The sequence below is a fragment of the Cystoisospora suis genome (assembly GCF_002600585.1).
Source record: "Cystoisospora suis strain Wien I chromosome Unknown contig_3341, whole genome shotgun sequence".
In the NCBI taxonomy this organism is placed as follows: domain Eukaryota; phylum Apicomplexa; class Conoidasida; order Eucoccidiorida; family Sarcocystidae; genus Cystoisospora; species Cystoisospora suis.
In genome coordinates, this window is record NW_027156136.1 from 1 (window position 1) to 19,144 (window position 19,144).

The 19,144-nt window shown below is 42.8% G+C and overlaps 2 protein-coding genes across 2 annotated transcripts; one reads left to right on the forward strand and one right to left on the reverse strand.

Annotated features, from left to right (window-relative positions):
• Window positions 1-279: 279 nt before the first annotated feature.
• Window positions 280-10,296, reverse strand: CSUI_006563 (calcium-dependent protein kinase cdpk9; the record flags this gene model as incomplete). Its single annotated transcript, XM_068066719.1, has 10 exons — window positions 7,964-10,296; window positions 6,652-7,264; window positions 6,105-6,174; window positions 5,500-5,640; window positions 5,101-5,171; window positions 4,260-4,400; window positions 3,660-3,800; window positions 2,200-2,353; window positions 1,252-1,334; window positions 280-408 (listed from the first exon to the last, which is right to left on the reverse strand). Coding segments are annotated over exons 2-10 (1,083 nt in total), but the record flags the coding sequence as incomplete, so codon positions are not given.
• Window positions 10,297-13,917: 3,621 nt separating this feature from the next.
• On the forward strand, window positions 13,918-19,020 carry CSUI_006564 (dihydrolipoyllysine-residue succinyltransferase component of oxoglutarate dehydrogenase; the record flags this gene model as incomplete). The annotated part of the gene is made up of 4 exons (XM_068066720.1): window positions 13,918-15,033; window positions 16,039-16,330; window positions 17,903-18,064; window positions 18,665-19,020. Exons 1-4 carry the CDS (start codon window positions 15,001-15,003, stop codon window positions 19,018-19,020), a joined length of 843 nt encoding a protein of 280 aa, XP_067921305.1. The 5' UTR covers window positions 13,918-15,000.
• Between the last annotated feature and the right edge of the window lie 124 nt (window positions 19,021-19,144).

A 19,144-nucleotide genomic window follows, 5' to 3' on the forward strand; every position in this document is an offset into this window, starting at 1 on the left:
ACACATATACATATGTATATACATCTATTAGAGGAAGAGATATATACATATATATATATATACATATATATGCATATATAGGCTCATTCGAATAATGGCACTTGGGGGGGTGAAAGGAGAATTACAGAAAGAGAGAGAGAGAGAGAAAAATAAACAGGTAAGATCTAGAGAAGGAGAAAGGTATAGAAGGAGTTCACGGTTGGAAGCGAATGAAGAAGAAGAGAAAGAAAAAGAAAGAGCAAGGAAGAAGAAGAAAAGAGAGAGAGAGAGAGGATTGCTTACAAGTTCTTCTGTAATGGGTGTGCGAAGTTTCTCGTAGTGTTGGACTATGCGATCAAACAGAGGGCCTCCGTGGCACAGCTCAATGATGAGATAGATAGTATAGCCATCTTGGTATGTCTCGTATAGCTAGAAGTCAAGAGATCGACAAGCAGACAGACATACACAGGTCGACTTCGGGCAGACACATCGTAAGGCAGTTCGAGAGATGGAGAGGGAGAGAGAAGACACAAGAAGACCAAGATCACCTATAGAGACATACCTCCTAAACTCACCGTCATGATACCACACACACTATACAAAGACCCATACACGAAAGCCTCTTCGCCTATTCCCCTTCGCATACACAAAAATATGTGCAGATACTTGGACATATCTACTTATCTAACTTTGATCTATCTATCTCTATCCATTGCTCTCTATTGTATGCACTACACATAACTAGACGCTAATATATGTATGTATGTATCTACGTATGTATACGCGTGGCTGCAGGCTTAGACCGTGGAGTCGGCACTATGAGATTCCGGAGCTGTATGTATTTGTGATCCCTAAATGTCCCAACTGAAGTAGTTACGCATACACCGCAGTCAGGTCATACAGAAGCCGAACCCTACGCATATGCATGCCTTCTCCTCCCCCTCCTAGTGTTTTTGCTGTTGCTTCACCCTTTCTTTCTTTCTTTCACGTGTAGGTAGTAGTCACTCTCTATCAGACAGAGACCTCCTCTACTCATCTATGTTAGGAATCTATTTGTGCAACGCAGGTCTGTCCACTGGGGGTGCGCATGCAGATAGATCCAGACAGATATAGATCACATCTCTATCAGCTAGGCTTAGAACGGTGTACAAGTCGTCTTTTCGTATTCCCACTGGGTACCTCGATCTTCCTAGAGAGAAGAGATGACAAAACAGACAGACAGGATAGAAACATGCATGCAGAGATCACCATAGGAATAGATCGAAAGTCTACCTTCATTATATTGGGGTGATTAAGAGCCTTGAGAAGTTCAATCTCTGCTTTGATGAGCTCCCATTGGTCAGGAGACTGGATACCTACCATACAAGAAAAGAGAAAAGAAACACAGAAAGACTGAAGAGAGATCGAGTACACAAAGAGAGTCTTCGAGAGAAGAAAAAACAATGAAATGACTCCAAAGATCACACATACATACACATACATACACATACACACACACACGTATGCGCTACACTTGAAGAAGAAAAAGGAGAAAAAGAAGAGTCAGAGTCACCTCGCACATCTCGAATAGATAGATTGAAGATAGGTTAAAGATAGATATACATGCATGTATACATCTGTCTCTCTGTAAATACATCTATGCACAGGAGGGCGTACGTGTGATGAGTTCAGCACGTGAAGAAGATCCACACAGATGTATAAAGCTCTCTCTACCTACCTACACATATATATCTACATGTATAGCTGACTAGGCAACTAGCTGTTCTTTCGTCTATCGAGATATGAACAGAAGAAGAAAAAGAAGCCTTTCTAACTCAGAAGAGCAAACAAGTCGATGGAAGAAGAAACACACAGACAGTGATGACTTAGGTATGGAGAAAAGTCTTTTCATGAAAGAGAGAAGAGACTACTTCGTCTCTTGCTTGTAAACGGACGGGAATGACGAGTCATAAAGGGGGGGGAATCCGGCCTGCGACTTCATTCATCGTAGAAAGACATCTATCTGCCCTTTCTCTCTCTCTCTCTTCTATTGAAGAATCTAACACAATACATATCCTTACACTCGGTCGGCCTTCTATACCTAACAAATAGATGGAGAGAAAGAAGAGAAGAGAAAGAAGAAGAGGAGAAACACAGGAGAAAGCCCCAACGTGAAGAGAGGAGAGAAAGAAGACGGTGAGAGAAGAAGAAAGAAGAGAAAGAAGGGGGTGGATGGTTTACCTATAGATTTGCATGCACGTCGAGCTCCTGTCTTTTTATTAGTGACGAGCTGAACTTTTCCGAAGGAGCCTTTGCCTGCTGTCTCCCCGAAGATATAATCCTTATACACCTCACATAATCCATGATGTGCTGGATACATTATATGCGACGCTAGCTATATACCACATACACACACACATCGATTAAAGAAAAAGAGAGATATATTGAAACAGATCAAAGAAAGATCAAAAATACATAGACAGATGAAAGAGAGATAGATAGAGAGACTAAAGATAGATAGATAGACTGAAGAGAGATAAACAGATTGACGGCACTTAGACAGACAGAGAAAGTGTCAACATGGTAAGGGGGTCGAGACTGCTGAACTTTGTATGTATATAAATGTATATATATATATAGGTGTGTGCTGTATAGATATAGATACATACCCAAGAAGGTGTATCGTATCCCGATGACGGAAGTACATGTATCTACGCACATGAGGAAAGATGTATAGAAGAAAGAGACTTGAGAGAAAAAATAGATCACTCCATACACATAAAGTCTACACAGGTGTTACGATGCAGACAAGGAATCGAAGAAAAGAAGAGAAAGAGCAGAGCTTCTCTCATTTTCACTGAACCCTAACTACCAGAAGACTCCTGACCCTGTAGCTACAGCAGAGATACGAAGAAGAAGAAGAGGTGTTTTACAAAGGGCATTATAGGAAAGAGAAAGAAAGAGGAGTTTAAGTTGAGAAAGAAGAGAAATATCACAAATACTCAGGAATGAAAGAAGAACACTGCTAGAAGGAAGAGATCTCCTACAAGTTGAAAAGAGGGGTACTGGCCTGCTATAGAGATATACACTAGCTTAAGAGGAAACTATCCTAAAGGTAGAGAAGAGGGGTTTATCTCGATTAAAAGTCGTCTAACACAGAGGAGAAGAAGAATAAAAGAAATACATACATATCAACAGAAGAAGAAGGAGAGGGAGAACTGAAAAAGAAGATGAAGTAGATGATGACGGAGTGAGTGGCAAAAGACGAATCGAAACAAACGAAAGGACGTGAATGAGAATGAAGGATAACCTCCCCTCCTACTTCGACTACTGACACCTAGAAGACTACTAAGAAGAATACAAATCATGATACAAACCTATCAGTCCAAATGTATACATACACACATACGTAGGCATACACATACACACATTCATACATATTCACATATATATATATATATATATGTATTCACATACAGATCCATACACACGCCTATACATTCATACATACATATATACGTGTACATATCTATACATACACGTATGTATTGATGGATAGATACATAGTCATACATATTCACATCTATACGTATACCACACATATACATCTACAAACCCATACAAAGAAGAAGCCGATTCTGAAGAAAGGAGGAGGAAAGAAGAGAAAGGTAGGTAGGTGTCTAGCTAGCTAGCTAGCTTACCATAAGCGATTGTTCTTTGGTATCACTCGAAGCATCTCCGGTAGTCCCCGCGCCTCCCCCTGACCTTCCACTGTGTGTATTAGTGCTACTGCTACTATTAGTACTCTGCTGAGAATTCCCTCCTAAACGACCCAAGCCTTTCTAGAGAAGAGAAAACGCGCACAAAAGCAAAGAGACACATAGAAGAAAAAAGAGAAGATAAGAAGACGCCAAGTCTTCTAGATCAACGAGGAAACTCACTTTGATTCGCCTCCTGGCTAGTTAGTGCTATTGCAACGATGCATGCGACAAACAGAGAAATCCGCACCTCACTCATCTTATTCATCCACCTATCTATCTTTAATCTATCTATCTATCTAGCAGTCATCTACCTACTTATCTATTCTTAATCTATCTAGTTCCAAGCTATCTACGTTCACTGGATCTCTCTTGATCTATCTCTATGCATGACCCCCCTCAATCCAGTCTATCTTTGATCTCTCTATCCATCTTTGATCTATCTGTAATGTGTCTATTTAAGTAAGAGAAGAAGAAGGCGCCCCCAGGTGTCTGTGGAAAGGAGTTAGGCGCCTGCCCGGCCGGTAGCTAGCCTCGTCCCACCTGATTGCTAGAGTGGTTTGAGTCGCATGCATGGAGAGTTATATTCAAACCTCCTCCTCCACCTCCTCCTGTAGTCGTCGCCGTTCCTCCCCCCCCTTTCTGTTGCTTCTTAACAAGACGTGAATAATGATACGCATGATACTACAGACACCCGTAAACGCACAAGAAAGACAGAAAAAGAACGAAAGAAAGGATAAAATAACAAGACGAGATAGAGAAAAGAGAGGGAGATAAGAAAGGGCTAGGAAGAGAGAAGAAGCAGAGAACACTTGCTTGTGGATCGAAGGGAAAGAAAATAGACAGCGCTTGACTTGAAGAAGGCAAAGAGAATACATACTTCATTCCTCTGTCTCTTCAAGTCCACACGCACATATACATACATCGATACACAGATAGACAGATGCATAGACACATAGATAGATATACATGCGCATAGAGATAGATGACTAGATAGACAGATAGATAGATGTGCAAAAAAGAGAGAATAGAGAGAAAAGAGAGAGAATGACTGTGGTATCTATGCAGTATATGGCGAATCACGTGGAATAGACCGGTAGTCAAAGACCGTCGATGATCAGCCGTATCTATACGTCGATAGAGATCTATCTATCTCTATCTATGTATCTACATACGCGTAGGCTTAACACGACGATCTCTAGAGAAAGAAGTTGTTTCACACCCCTGAACGAGGAGATCCTCCCCCTTCCTCGACAGGCTAGGTGCAACTAGAGAAGAGAAACGGAGAGAGAGAGAAAGAAAGAAAGAAAAGAAGAAAGAAAGAAACGAAAACAATCGAGAGACTCTCTTAGAGAGAAAGGAAGTAGACGTCGTTCTCTCATACCTGTTGAAGGATATCGACGAAAGCATCTTTATCGATCTCCCCATCTCGATCCAAATCATAATTTTTAAAGACTGCATGCACAAACGCATGCATGCATGCAAGGAAAAAGTAGTCAATGACCTACACAAATGAGACCTACACCCATATAAAAAAGAGATAACCACGAAGATCAATACAAACACGACTACTCACTCTAACTAGTCTATATCTATCTACTGATCTATCTATCTTCGATCTACGAGCCTAGCTACTTTTCTTCTTTATTCTATCCATGCTCCCGTAGTAAAGGTGTCTCTGTCTAACTGTGTGTGAACACCTCTTTTATCTCTCCTTGAAGGTATCTATATCTCTGATAGAAATGAGCCCTAACTCTAGTCCTTTCCGCCTGTCATGTCTTACTCCCCCTCCTACTACTACTACTATAGCTAGCAGAATGACAAGAATAAGAAGATCGACGACTGCTACTAGTATGCTTCTGACCGGGGGAATCGCCAGCTGGTGTCTCTGAGAGCGAGGGAGACGCAGTAAGTACTCCTACTCCTAGTGGTGGCAGAGATAGAGATAGAATAGCAAGAGGAGAATCGATCAGTAGCTATTACAGGAGAATCATAAGAGATGCAGAGATATCATTCAACGGTAGGAATGAAGAGGAAGAAGACGTGAGAGAAAGAATACCCATGAAGAAATAAAGAAAGAGAGAAAGAAAGAGTTTGAAGGCTCAGTCACAGCTCTGCATGCATAAGAAGAAAAAAGAAGATGAAGAAGAATAAGCCTCTCCATTACTTCTTCTTCTCTCATCATGATCATTCAAAGAAAGGAAAAGTGTGGATAGATACAAAAGAGAGAGTCTCCTTTCTTTCTTCCTATCTATCCACCTAAGTAAATATAGAAGGAGCGACTTCGGTTTTATACCGGAGAGATAAACCCCTTCCTTTCTTTGAGAAAGATCTCTCCTTTTCTTCTTCTTCTTCTTCTCTCTTGCTATCGTGTCTGTCTTTTCATACCTGCAGAATACCACGCCTTTTCAGGCAGAGGACAGATCGGATGGAGACGCTTCAGTGCAAACTCCAATCCCTAGAATAAAGACACACACCAAGCGAAAGAACATGCACGAAAAGAATGAAAGAAAGATAGAAGAAAAGAAAGAAAGATAGAAAGAAAGAATGAATGGTAGAAGAAAGAAAGAAAAAAGATGGTCATTTCTTCACGTAAAGGAGAGACAAACACTTCACGATTTGGAGAGAGAGAGAGAGAGGAAAGACACGAACATCTTAATGTCTCTCTCTGTCTCAAAGAAAAGAAGAAAGAAAGAGTGAGAAAGAAAGAGAGAAAGAAGCGAGGAAGAAAATAGGCAATACAGAGAGAAAAGAAGCTAACCTTCAACCTCTTCGCTTCATCCAATAGTCTATATCCTTTGCATGTAAGGAGCAACACGAGTGAGAATAGAGACAGAGTATAGCAGACAACCTCTTCTTCTTCGGGAATTTCTTCGATGAAAGAGCAGATGAATATGTAGAAGAAGAAACAAAGAGAGAGAGAGAGAGAACTTACACTGGTAGCTTGCATAAGGTTAACGGTTGACCGACCGTTAGATACAGATGCGAAGGCTTCCTCGGTAAGCCTGGAGAGCATATCATTCTCATCTTCGAAAGGATCTATTATACGAAGCTTAGGTGGGCCTGGATCTCCTTGCCTATCCGCCATCTTTCTCACTCTTTCTTTCTCTCTTTGTCACTCTTTCTTTCTTTCTTTCTTTCTCTCTCTTCTTTCTCTTGGGTAGTCACGTCTTGTCTCTTGTCTCTTTCGTTTCTTTCTCTTTCGTCTTCTTCCTTCTGCTTGGCACGACGTGCTATCCTCCGTTGTTCGTGTCTGCTTTCTTTTCTTCTTATGTGAAGAGAGAGGAGATTCTTCTTCTTCTTCCTCTCTCTCGGTAGAGACTTACTTGATAGGAGAAAAGAAGAAAAAAGAAGGTCAAGGAAGAAGAAGAAAAGGAAGAGAAGAAGAGCCTAGGCGGTTCAAACCCCCCCTCACCGCTGAACACTCCTCTGGCCGATCATCGACATTCCAACATACACACTCGTCTTTCTTTCTTTAGCTCTTTCTTTCTTGATCTCTTTCTTTCTTCAAACAAGGACGGAGAGAAGAAATTCAATCTGAGACGTGACTAGCAAGCACGCAAGCAAGCAAGCACTAGACAGACGCTTGCCTCTCCTCGAGACAGCCTCTGAGCAGAACAGATGAGATATTTCATCTCCTTTTACTGTAACTTCCTGGAGATTCCAGTAGAGGAAAAGAACGGCAAAGGAAAGAAAAAGTCGATACACACCCTGCCTGCTCTCCCTCTCTCTCTCCGTGTATCTCTCTACCTAGCTATCAATCCGTCTTTCTTTCTTTCTTTCTCTTTTTCCCTTTCTCTAAATTTCCCGAACCTTTGACTATTGACGACGAGGCCTGTTTCTTCTTCACACTGAAGATCAAAGACCACCTGTCTCTACAGATGTATCTATCTATCTATAGATTCGGATATACATACACAGACGAAGACAGAAGGAGAAGAAGAGAAAGATGAAGAATGAGAGATCCTTCTCAAGATCTCCCTCAATTCTCTTCTTCTTTTTCTTCTATTCTTCACGTGACCTCAACGACGACGCGGAGGAGGAAAATGACGAAAAAGAAGAAGAGAGTTCGTGAACGAAATAAAGATGAGATAAAGAGCTGAAATAAGAGAAAGGGATATCTTTCCTCCTCTTCTCTTCTCTTCTGCACAAGACAGAGGGATTTGGATCCTCGCAACTGACAGAATGCTCGAGACCTTCTTCCTCTTTCTCTTTCTTCCTCATCTATCGATTTAGACTTAACTTACTGAGACAAGATATGTTACGAAGGTGACAGAAGAAGAGAAAAGGAGAGATAGTCGCCTAAGAGTTCTAAAGAAAGATTGAAAAATTCGAGGAAGGTGGAGACAGAAAGAAACGAAAGATGCAAGAAGGGTGATGCCGAAGACGGTAAAGAGAGAGAGAGAGGAAGAAAGAAAAGGAGATTCGAAGAAGTCTCGTTGTAAAGAAGAATCTTGTAGATCAAATCGGAGACAAACGAACGAGAAACGCTACGACGATCATGACGTCAACTGTACATACACCTGACCTCCCCCGAAGATAAAATGAAGAGTCAAATTCTCCCCTTTACACCTCGTCCTTCTCAAACTGACTTTTGTGATGCTCTTCTCATAGAAGAAGCAGAAACAGAAGTCTTTCTATACAAGCCTAGCTTGAGAAGACTTGATGGAGAGAACAACTCTCTAGTTCAGAAAAGAGGAAGAAGAGAAGCAGAAAGAATGAAAAAGAGGAAGAGGAGAAAGGTAGAGAGTAGTCCAACGAGTAGGTAGGTAGAGAACCCCGGCTAACGACTGTCTGTGAAATAAACGAAGAGGAAAGAATAAGAAAAGATCACGTAACTTTTCTTTCTTCGTGTTCTACTTTCGTGCTTTCTCTTCATTCATTTATCCTACTTCCTTTCTTCTAACTCACGTGTCTCTTTCCCCCTCTTTCTCTCCGTCAACCTGCCTTGCAAGAGATAGCGGCGTCGTTTATCTCTCTCTCTTTCCCTTCTATCTTCCCTCTCTTTCTCATCCTCTTCTTCCTGCAGTTCCTACCTAACTCAAGCCATTCAGGTCAACTGAAGCGAAGAGAGAGAGAAAGAAAAGCAACAAAGAAGAGTAGTAAGAAGCTTCTCCCTATCTTTCTCACGACTGAAGACTACAGAAGACAGATGGGCCTTTAACAGATCACCTCGGCTCCATCATGAGTAAGAAGAGAGACGTGAAAAGTAGCAATACAAAAGCTCTATCAATACATACAACTCCAATAGATCTCCTACGTGTTCTATCCTTTAGGAGATCTTCTTTTGGTGGAAGAAGAGAGAAGAGAAAAGAATAAAGAAGGAACACGGCCTGAGGAAGAAAGTAAGGACGAAAGAAGGGAAGATGGATGGATATCTGGATGAAAGGAGGAGGAAAGAGAAGAGAAAAAAACAGGCTGGAAGTTGGTAAAGAAAGAGAGGGAGGGGAGAGAGAAGGAAGGCGGGAATCTTTTACGTGAAAAGAAAGAGACGAAGAAAGGAAGAGACAGAGACAGCTAGAATCTAACCGAGAAAGACAAATCGATCCACCGGAAAAGAAAAGTATCTTTTTTGGTCTTCTAACAGAATAGCGGTGCTGTCTGTACATACACCAGAGCAAAATATGACTCGGGAAAAGGAGACGGCTGAGAAGAGGACCGGAGAGCTTCTTTTTAAACTTCTGCCTGTTGCGTAGTGACGCCAAGAAAGAGCAGATCTTCTTCTTCAAAACGAAGAAGAGAAAAAACACTTCACACAGAGAAGAGAGCAGATGGCCATGAGGAGAAAGGGGAAGTGACGGAGAGCGGCGACAGATAGGGAAAAGAAGAGAAAAGAAGGGAGGCCGGAGGACTTCCCCAGAGTGAAGAGACGCACGTTGCTTCAAAATGACAAGAAGAAGCCTTCGGAGGGAGGAGGGAAGAAAGAAGGGAGAGAGAGAAAAACGTTCTAGTTAGTTGTGACGTACATACACCCGGGAGATAGAGTGTGAAGCTATCGATATAGATAAGAAAGGAGAAGAGTCTCTTCGGTGTCTTCGGCTTAGCTGCTGTGAGAAAGATACCGGACGATGAAGATAGGGAAGTGATACAACATAAATAGAAGAAAAGAAGATAGCCAAGAGTAAACATACGACCGGGAAGGAATGCGGAGAGAAAAGAAACAAAGAGAAGATGAGAATGAAAGGGTTTGACACAGAGGGGGGAGAAAAGATTCAAGAAGAGAGAAGGACTCCTTCTATAAGAAACTCGGAAGAACACATCAACGTTATTAAGTTCAAACTAAACAAAGAAAAGCTGGAAAAAAGACCATCATCCATCAACAGCCGTCCACCCCGTCCTCTCTTCTCCCGCCTTTCGGGTGTACATACAGCAAAAACAGCAGAAGTTCCATCTTCTTCGGCCTCTCTTCACCTAATCGTCTTCTTCTTCTTCTTTCTCGTGCTATGGGGGTTCCTCTTCCTTCTTCTCCCTATGACTAGTATAAGTATCAGGATCACAACACAGCCCCGTTAAGTCCGCTTTCCTCAGCCGCCTCTGCTAGCAGAACCGCAAGGCCGCTCATCAGGCAGCTAAGCAGCAGTCCTACTACTACTACTACGACTACGACTGCTATTACTACTACTACCAGTAGTAGTAGTAGGAGTAGCTGCCTGAGCTGCTCTGCTTTTCATCGTAGAACAGCGGGCCCGCCCGCTTACGACAGCGTGATGATGATGATAGGGTTGTTGTCACCATGAGGAGGGGAGGTGTAGTGGCTGCCAAGCTTGGAGTGTATGTACACCTCAGCGGAACCAACGTTACTGCGATGAGTGGAATAAGAAAGGAATAGAAACTTGACGCCTTCTTTTCTCTTCACGACAAGTGTGTTCCAGGAGGTTTTCTGGAATGGCTTCTTGACATCGCGGGGATGAGTCCATCGTCCGATTCTTTCTAGGACATCTCCCTCCTTGTTCCGAAAGAGAGATCGAGAGACTTGATGAGCTCTGTGTGACTCTAGATGTCTCCATGCAGCTATCTATCCAGCACACCTACATGCATACACCACCAACAACTGACTTGCTGATAAAGATTTCGTATAAAGCCAGTCAGTTCGTGGGTTGGGGAGTATTCGCAAAGTTTGCTTGTAGGGGGATGGAGAAAAACTGAGAATAGACCTGTGATCGTTACTGCTGATGGTAGCCCGGTGTAGAGAGGGAGAGGGAAAAGAAAAGAGGACATCTCTGTGCTACATTGCGTAACACTTAGCACGAAGCAAGTTGTCAAGAGACGATGAGAAGGCGTGAGATGTATAGAATGGTCTCTCCCTGTCTACACTGTAACGATCACAGATCTATTCTCAGTTCCTCTCCATCCATCTACAAGAAAGCATTGTATATATTCCACCCACATACATGGCTTGGATGTGGAAATATGTATATATATAAATGTTTGTAACCCTAAATGTTTGTATATCATCCGACTATCTATCTGTATCTATGTATATACACCGAGAGCTATATGTAAACTGTGTAGCTATCTGTACCTACAGCCTGCAAAGACTCGGGAATAGGAGTTGAGAGGTGTTGGAGCTCACGAAAAACCTCCGTCAAGTTTCCTCTTTCTTTCTCTCTTGTCTCTCTCCTTCCTTCTTTCGCATTTTGTCGCTGGAACCACCTAGGGCTGCCGTGCAAACAGCTCTCTTCACCAATGAATGACCTCCCGCTTTGGCGCTAACGCGGAGGAGTAGATAGATCTTCCCCTGGAACAGTGCGATGTCAGTCTTTCTTATTGCCGACCTTCCATAGAACCGAGCACGAAGTGGATTTTCCTTCAAGCTTTCACAGCAACAAAGACACACAAGTCTCCTCTACAAAGATACACTTCCTTCCCAAGCGAAATTCTCCCTTCGAGTGTGCAGCACAGAAGGCGTTGCTTTGCCTAGTGTAGTGTGTGCTTACAGGTTGAGTCAGATTATAGTAGGGGATACTATTTGGCTCTATACGCAGAATAGTTTTACCACTGATGTTCCTGTGAATAACTCTGGATTCCAATTTCAACCATCTGCGCTGCGGTTCATAGCTCTGAAAACGGAAGCAAACAAAGCCATCGATCAGAGAACACCCAGCCTTACGGAGGAGCACATATACCATGACGGGATGTAGAGATATCTACGAATCTCTAGACACATCAACGGTTTTGCTGGAGCAGACGCCGTGTACAGGCGCCTCCTCCTTGTGATCTAGCAATGCACCTAGTAGCTAGATATAGACACGAGGGCTCGGGTCTTCTCACGTCAACAGAAATGCCTACGGTCTTCCCGTCGTAGACGACATAGTCGTGTAGCCTCCTATGCTGTTGCATGGAGGTAAACCCGACTAGTGTTAGAGAGATTTCGATAGCTTTATGGCTGAAGATAGAGCACCTGAGAGGATTGTTGGAGTTGTCTAGTTGGGGCGAGTTTAGGATATCCATCTTCACGGTTCTAACGCCTGGTGACCGACACTTGCACAACGGAATGCTCATTCAGGTTTTTGCCTCTAGGCTGCGGAGAAATGTTAAAGAGGTAACAAAAGAGAGATCCTCGTGACCTGAAAAATGAGGAGGTCGTGTGAAAAGTAGTCGACAGACAACGCTCAGAGAAATCCAGGCTGCGTGCGAAATGCTAGATGGGAAATTGACGCGACGGAGAGATGTTGATCTGATAATAATGAAAGAAGACCAATGAGACACTCGAAGGGCCACAAGAAACTGCGAAAAATGAGGGCTTTTGCTCCTCACGATCAGGTTGGCCTCTTGTTGAGATTCTTGTTTTCACTCCGTCTTCACGTCTCATCTTCGAGTCAAGCCAAGATTGCCCGTTCTTAGAATAGTCGATTTGATATCTTTATTTTAGTATCGATTTGACCGGCCCCTCTGATATCAGATAGCCATCGACATACACAGAAAAGAAGCCTAACCCATCCCCCCTCGAAACTCCTGATTGATACGTTGAGCCGATCCGTCTGTCTGTCCGTCCGTCCGTGCGTCTTTCGCCATGGAATGATCCATGATCAACTACCAGTCCGGAGTCTAGTTTCCTGCTGTCTCAAGAGAGCCGAAGCTACCCAACGACTTGTTGAAGGCTTTTGCTGTTTTGACTGGGTGACCGCGATTTGTCGATCCGACTGCAGTTGAATTTCCGAGCCTCAAAGTAAGCGCGCAACCCCTCCTGCAGCTCAAGGCGAGGGACAGACATTTCTTCTCTCGAACGGTTTAGATGGACAAAGAAACATAAAGAAGAACACCAACACCGACAACTTCCCGGAGAACTTTCAACTCACTTCCGCAACTTCGAGCAAGCAGGAGGATGAAACAACTAGGAGACTTCCTTATTGCAAACAGGACCTGGGAAGAAAGCCCATCTACGTAGTCGTCCGATAGAACTCCCGCAGGGCATTACCTCATGACTGTAGGAGCCGTTTCTAGCTCCCGCCAATGTCTTTGGACTGTTTCCCGAAGATTCTCTGCTTTTCCTTGTTGTGCTTGCTCTCCTTCTCTTCCAGAATTCTCGTGTCATTCGTCAATGAGACGTCGTGAGGGTCGCCATCTCCGGGCGGCTGAAAGGAAAAAGCATCTTGGCGGGGACGAGAACACGGTCGAAGGATGGAGATAAAAGAAGATAAGGTCACCTTAAGGATACCGACCGACTGTGCTTCTTCCCCTGATCACTTCAATCACCTCTGAGTCATGTTCGACCAGCCAGAAGATTTTCCCAGACTCTTCTCCCCTCTCTCAGAAAGTCTGTTTTCTCGGAGCCTCCGTGTCTGTGCCTGTCCAGCAGAGAAGAAATTGTCCACCGTGGTCAGGTTTTTCGTTGTTTTGCGAATGAATGAACCTTTTTCCAAGCTGTCATAAAGGTGTCTTTCCCCTCTATACTAAGACGAGACTCCTTGTCACGTTCCATGTTCCTTGAAGTCGATCAACGACTCGTGGCCCTCTACGGTCCAAACCTGTCGGGCGGCAAGAAGAAGCACCGCAAGTTATGCTGGAAGGCGTGTGGACGCCTTTGAAGAAACTGCTGAATATCAAGACTTTCTCTCGGAATATCTCTGTGCTGCTTCATCCATGCGCGTGAGGGCGATCTGTTCCTTCGGTTTGCTCTCGCGACAGGGAAGATCGGCCAGTCTCTCGGTGACTCTTGCTGTATCTTTCTAACGGCAACGATCTCTTTCTTCCTTTCTTGTTCACAACGAGAAGGAAAGAATGAAAGAGAAGGCAAGCATTGTTATAGAGGAGCATCACCGGAAGCAAACTTGTCTGCGCCTGTGAAAAGAGATCGATCACTCTCGGAAAGATTTTCTATCCGTTTCTGGCTATCTTTCTTTCTTTCCGCTTTTAGCAAGGTCTCTAGATAAGATAGAAAGATGTCTTGGTGAAAGGTATTTTTCTTCTTTCATATTTAGCAGGGCGCAGGAAAGTTGACAAGAAAAGAGCCTTTATCATCTTCTTTCTCTCCACCGCGGCGTATCTTCTTCATCTCCCAGTGGGAGATTGATGGTTCTCTTCTCTCTTTCTTTCCCTCTGTCTTTTCTTATCTCTTCTATCTACCTTTTCATCTCTCGCTTCTTCTTCTCTTCTTCTTGTTTTCTTCATTCTTTCCTCCAATTTGTCGTTCTTTTCCGTAGCCTTTTTCTCCTTGTTCTTTTCTCTCTTTCTTCCTTTTGCGCTTTCTTTTCTCCGTCAAGCCATCCTTCCTTCGTAGGGGGGATCGTCTCTGCGGTCGCCTTCTTTTCTTTTTCAGCTTTCTCTCTTCTTTTCTTTTTCTTTCTTTATGAGAGGAGCGAAAAGTGATCTTTCTTCGTCTTTTATGGGGAGACAGAAATCTTGTATTCTCTTTTCTTTCTTCTGGGCGTTCGTCAATCCCGCCATTGCGAGTGAATGAACTTGGACCTCTTCTCTCTTTCTGTGTCTCTTTCTTTGTTTCTCTCTCTTTGCGTGGCTTCTTCTTGTTCTCTTTTTTTTCCTACTTTCTTTTAACAATTTTCTTTTCGCTAGCTTCTTTCTTTCCTCTCCATTCATACCCGAGGAAGGACTTTATTATCTTCTTGAATGAGCGGCGACCGCGGCAAGGCTTTTCAATCAGAGTCCGAAATCTCTTCTCTTCTTCTTTACAACTCGTTCTCCTCTTTTCTTAGGAAGTCTCTGTCATTCTCCTCCTCTTTTCTTTCGCCTCTCTTCTTCTCGTTCGGGTCTTATTTGGCTTTTCCTCTTCTTTCTTCTCTTCTTTCCTCGTCGAGGCTGAAGTCTCTCTTTATGTACAAGAGCCATGACGCTGATGGATTCAGCATCAAGGAAGGGTGTAAGTCTTTCTCTTTCTTTCTTTTTCCTCTCCTTCTCTTCTCTCCTCCTCTCTCTCTTTCTCTCATCTTCTTCTTCTGTATCTTCTTTGCTCTCGGCAGTCTAATTATAGACCTACCTAATTCTCAACGTGAAATAAATACTTCCTATAGACACCTTCTAGATCCCCCTTCTCATCTCTACCTTCTTCTTTTCTTCTCAGGCGCTTGCTGAAGATTTTTAGGTCCTCGTACCTTAACAGAGGAGACTTCTGCAAAGTCTCTTTATCTCATAACTCGATCCGTTATATACATACATATGTATAAAGATACGTAGACATTATACAAGCAGAAACATATATCAATACAGAGACGTACAGAGACGTACGCATGCCTAGACATATCTATGTCTAGGCATGAGGAAGTGAGTATGTTTCATGTCTGCCTTTGTGTGACATGTATAGCTGACGCACGAATTGGACCTATCATCTAGTCCTATGAAGTCCCCATCTCTTATAGACTTCTACTCGTCTACAGTATATAGATATCTATCTATGTACAGATAGACTGATACTTGTATGCAAACAGATAGATGATAGATGTGTATATCTATGCACATGTCTATCTGTCTAGATGTATATTTGTATATATATCTGTCTGTCCACATGTAGAGCCCATGTGATTTGTTGGAAGAAGAAGCTTCTCTCTATGGTTCTGGCGTGTGTAAGGAATGAATGACAAAATAGGCCCGAATTAGCTGCCTGTAGATTGACAGCTATCTTCAAGGATAGTGAGAGAGACGCATGTCTTTCTAGGCTCATTTTTCTTTTCTCTCTCTCTCTCTCCATTCTAGGGCGTCTCAGAGCGACTAAACAGACATCCGCCTGCCTATCTGTCTCTAGTAATCTATCTCTACATACACATTCCCACATATACACATCTTACCTAACTTCTTTATCAGGAATGGTCCCTCCATTCTTTATGTTTCTTTTGTTCTTTCTTTCTTCACTTCTTCTTTCCTTTTGCAGCTTTCCTTCCTTTTCCTTTCTCGACGCCTGCCTCGTCAAGGAGGGAGTTCGAGTTGTCAAAAGCAGCAGAGTCATCCCTCCCCCTTAATACACTTCAGAGCGGGACCCGTCCCATCCACTCCGGCTTATATTCGGGTATTGTCAAAGGGAGATGGAAGTCCACTTCGATTGAAGGAGGTCTCTTCTTCTTCTTCCTGTTCTTACAGCTTTCTTCTTAGATCGAGTTTGATAGAGAGAAAGCCTTCTTCACACTTTCCTACCATCTCTCTTGCCCCCTCTTCTCGCTTCTTTAGTAAGTCTCCTTTCTTATCTCTTTCTTTCTTGAGTAATCTCTGCTACGGCATTCTGTAGACGTCTGGAACGGCTTCTGCTCTTCTCCATTCACTACGTATCAAGATGTATATCCACATATATATATATATATCTGTATATAGATATAGGGAGAGAGAGAGAGGTAGATAGGTAGCGTAAATCGATACAGATACGTTCATGTGAAGAAGCGATTGATTAAAAAGAGAAAGAAAGATGTAGGGAGTTCTTTTCCGAAACATCATTAGGTCAAAAGCAAGGCTTCAGATACAGGCGTACATATACATAGCTCGTGACATAGATAGGTATATACACGTATATATATCTATATATATGTATATATAGATATAGAGAGAGAGAGAGTTAGACCGGTCGATGGATATCTATAGTATGCGAAACTGTGTCTGTCTACTTCGTTCGTGACGGAGTTTCCATTCCTTTTTCTTTTAACTCCTCTCTTTAATTAACATTCGTCCCTCCTTCCTCGTTGTGTTGTTTCTTTTGATAGCTCAGACTCAGTCGGCCTCTGAATGGAATGTCACTCTCTATGAATATCTCTTAGTATACACGCACGTCTCTTATCTACCTATGTGTCTTCTATCCATCTCCACTGTATCTGTCTTCAGTCTATATCTACCTACTATCTTTAATCTACCTGTGTATGTTTAATCTATCTATGTAGATTTAATTTATCTGTAATCTATCTTTAATGTATCTATCTATGTATGAGGGATGTATGTGTGTATGTGTAGCGTCAGCAGCGTCAGGAGGAGGGGAGAGGGTAGTGGAGGTTCCTTCCATGGGAGACTCGATCACCGAAGGAACTCTCAATGAATGGAAGAAAAGTATGTCTTTCTTTCTTTCTTTCTCACTCTTTCTTTCTCTCTTTCTTTCTTTCTTTCTCACTCTTTCTTTCTCTCTTTCTTTCTTTCTTTCTTTCTTTCTCACTCTTTCTTTCTCTCTTTCTTTCTTTCTTTGTTTTATTTATTTGTCTTTCTCTCTATGTATGTAGGTTGCCCTTGTGCCCTCTTTTCATCTGTCACGGGACCGACATCATGATCATGGCCTTGTATCTTCTTCTTCGTTTCCTTCTCTTTCTTTCAACAGTTTTCTTCCTTTGACTTTCTTCTCTCTCTTCGTGTCTCGTCGTGTCTGCACACATCCTCTCACATGCACCAGTCTAGATGAAAAGCTCCCTACCTCCCCTTTCACTACATATATATACGTATATATATATATATCCATATGTATATGTGCATATCTACGCCTCATCTGATATCTACTCGCTGATCTATCTGTATGTATCTTGGGTATATAAGTATCTATATATATGCGTGTATGTATAGAGAGAGATACATAGACGGAGAGAGAGAGACAAGTAGAGGCATTTGAGAATGTGGAAGCGAAGAAACTTACGGGCAACAGAATGGCAGGCTTTATCTTTCTTCTTTCATGTCTTCTGGAATCTTGAGAATTTCTTTCTCAGTCTATCTGTGTGTCTTTCTGTATCTCTGTTGTCCTTCCATTCTTTTCTTGGTGTATATCTTTCCTGTAGATGTGGGAGATTACGTTCAAGAGGGGGACTTGCTAGCTGTCATCGATACAGATAAAGTATCTGTCGATGTTACAGCTCCTATCAGCGGTCGCTTGGTCAAGTTCGAAGCGAAAGAAGGAGAGACAATTGAAGTAGGAAAGCCTCTATATATTATCGATCCATGTAAGCTCTCTCACTTTTCCTTCTCTCTATTCATCTTTCTTCATCTGTTTCTTTTACTCGTGCTGAATCTTCTTATGCCTATCTCTCTTTTCTCCTATCTTATGCATCGAGATAGTTGTAGATGTCAGAAAGAATGTTCCTATCTAGCTAGGAGAACAATCGATTCATGTCTCTTTCCTTCTTTGTTTCTCTCTATCAATGGAGGAGCATCGATTTCTATTACTCGTGTCTCCAGTCAAGTCCCTCTTCTCTCTGTTGCTTTTTACACTTCTCCTCAATACCCCCCTCTTTCTCTTCCCTCTTTCTTCTAAGAGTGCAACGAAGTCGTGCCCTACACACATGTTGATACATACATACATACATGTCTTTTCTTATACACACATACATATTCATACATAGTATACATATCTATTCGATGTTTCTTCTCTCTTACGCCCCTTCTTCATTCTTTCATCTGTCATCTCTTTCTCTTCGTTTTCCCTAGCTCACGAGGAGATGTCTCTATCCCCTCAAGTCTTCTTGGCTCATTCCCCTATTGTCTCTCCTCTACATCATATTATCTATCTCTGTATCTCCTTCTTCTTATTCTTCTTACTGCAGCTGCAAGTCCACCCCCTCCAGGAGAGAAGTCTTCTTCTGCTTCTTCTTCTTCTCCTCCTCCTCCCCCCCCTACTCGAGCACCCGCAGCCCCTCCTCCATCATCTTCCTCTCCCACTCCTCCTCCTTTTCCTCCTCCTACGTCTACTCCTGCTAGTGTGTCGCCCTCCTCCCCATCGGCTCCAGGCTCAGGTTCTCCTCAGAGTCAAGGAGGAGGAATTCTTTCTTCTTCTTCCTCTTCTTCTTTTCTAGGGAGGGGAGTGAAGCCTTCGACGAAAGCAGAAGGAGAGAATGTTCTGACCGCCGCTCCCGATCACTCAGGAGAAAAAAGAGTAAGAAGTGAAAGAAGAAGAAGATGACGTTCGTGGTCACGGCAGAAGGAAAAGAATGAGAGGGGACAAAACTCGCTCAAAATGCGCGGGTTCAAATCACATCCAAATCATACAAATAGCGTCACATCTATCTTTGATCTATCTTCAGTCT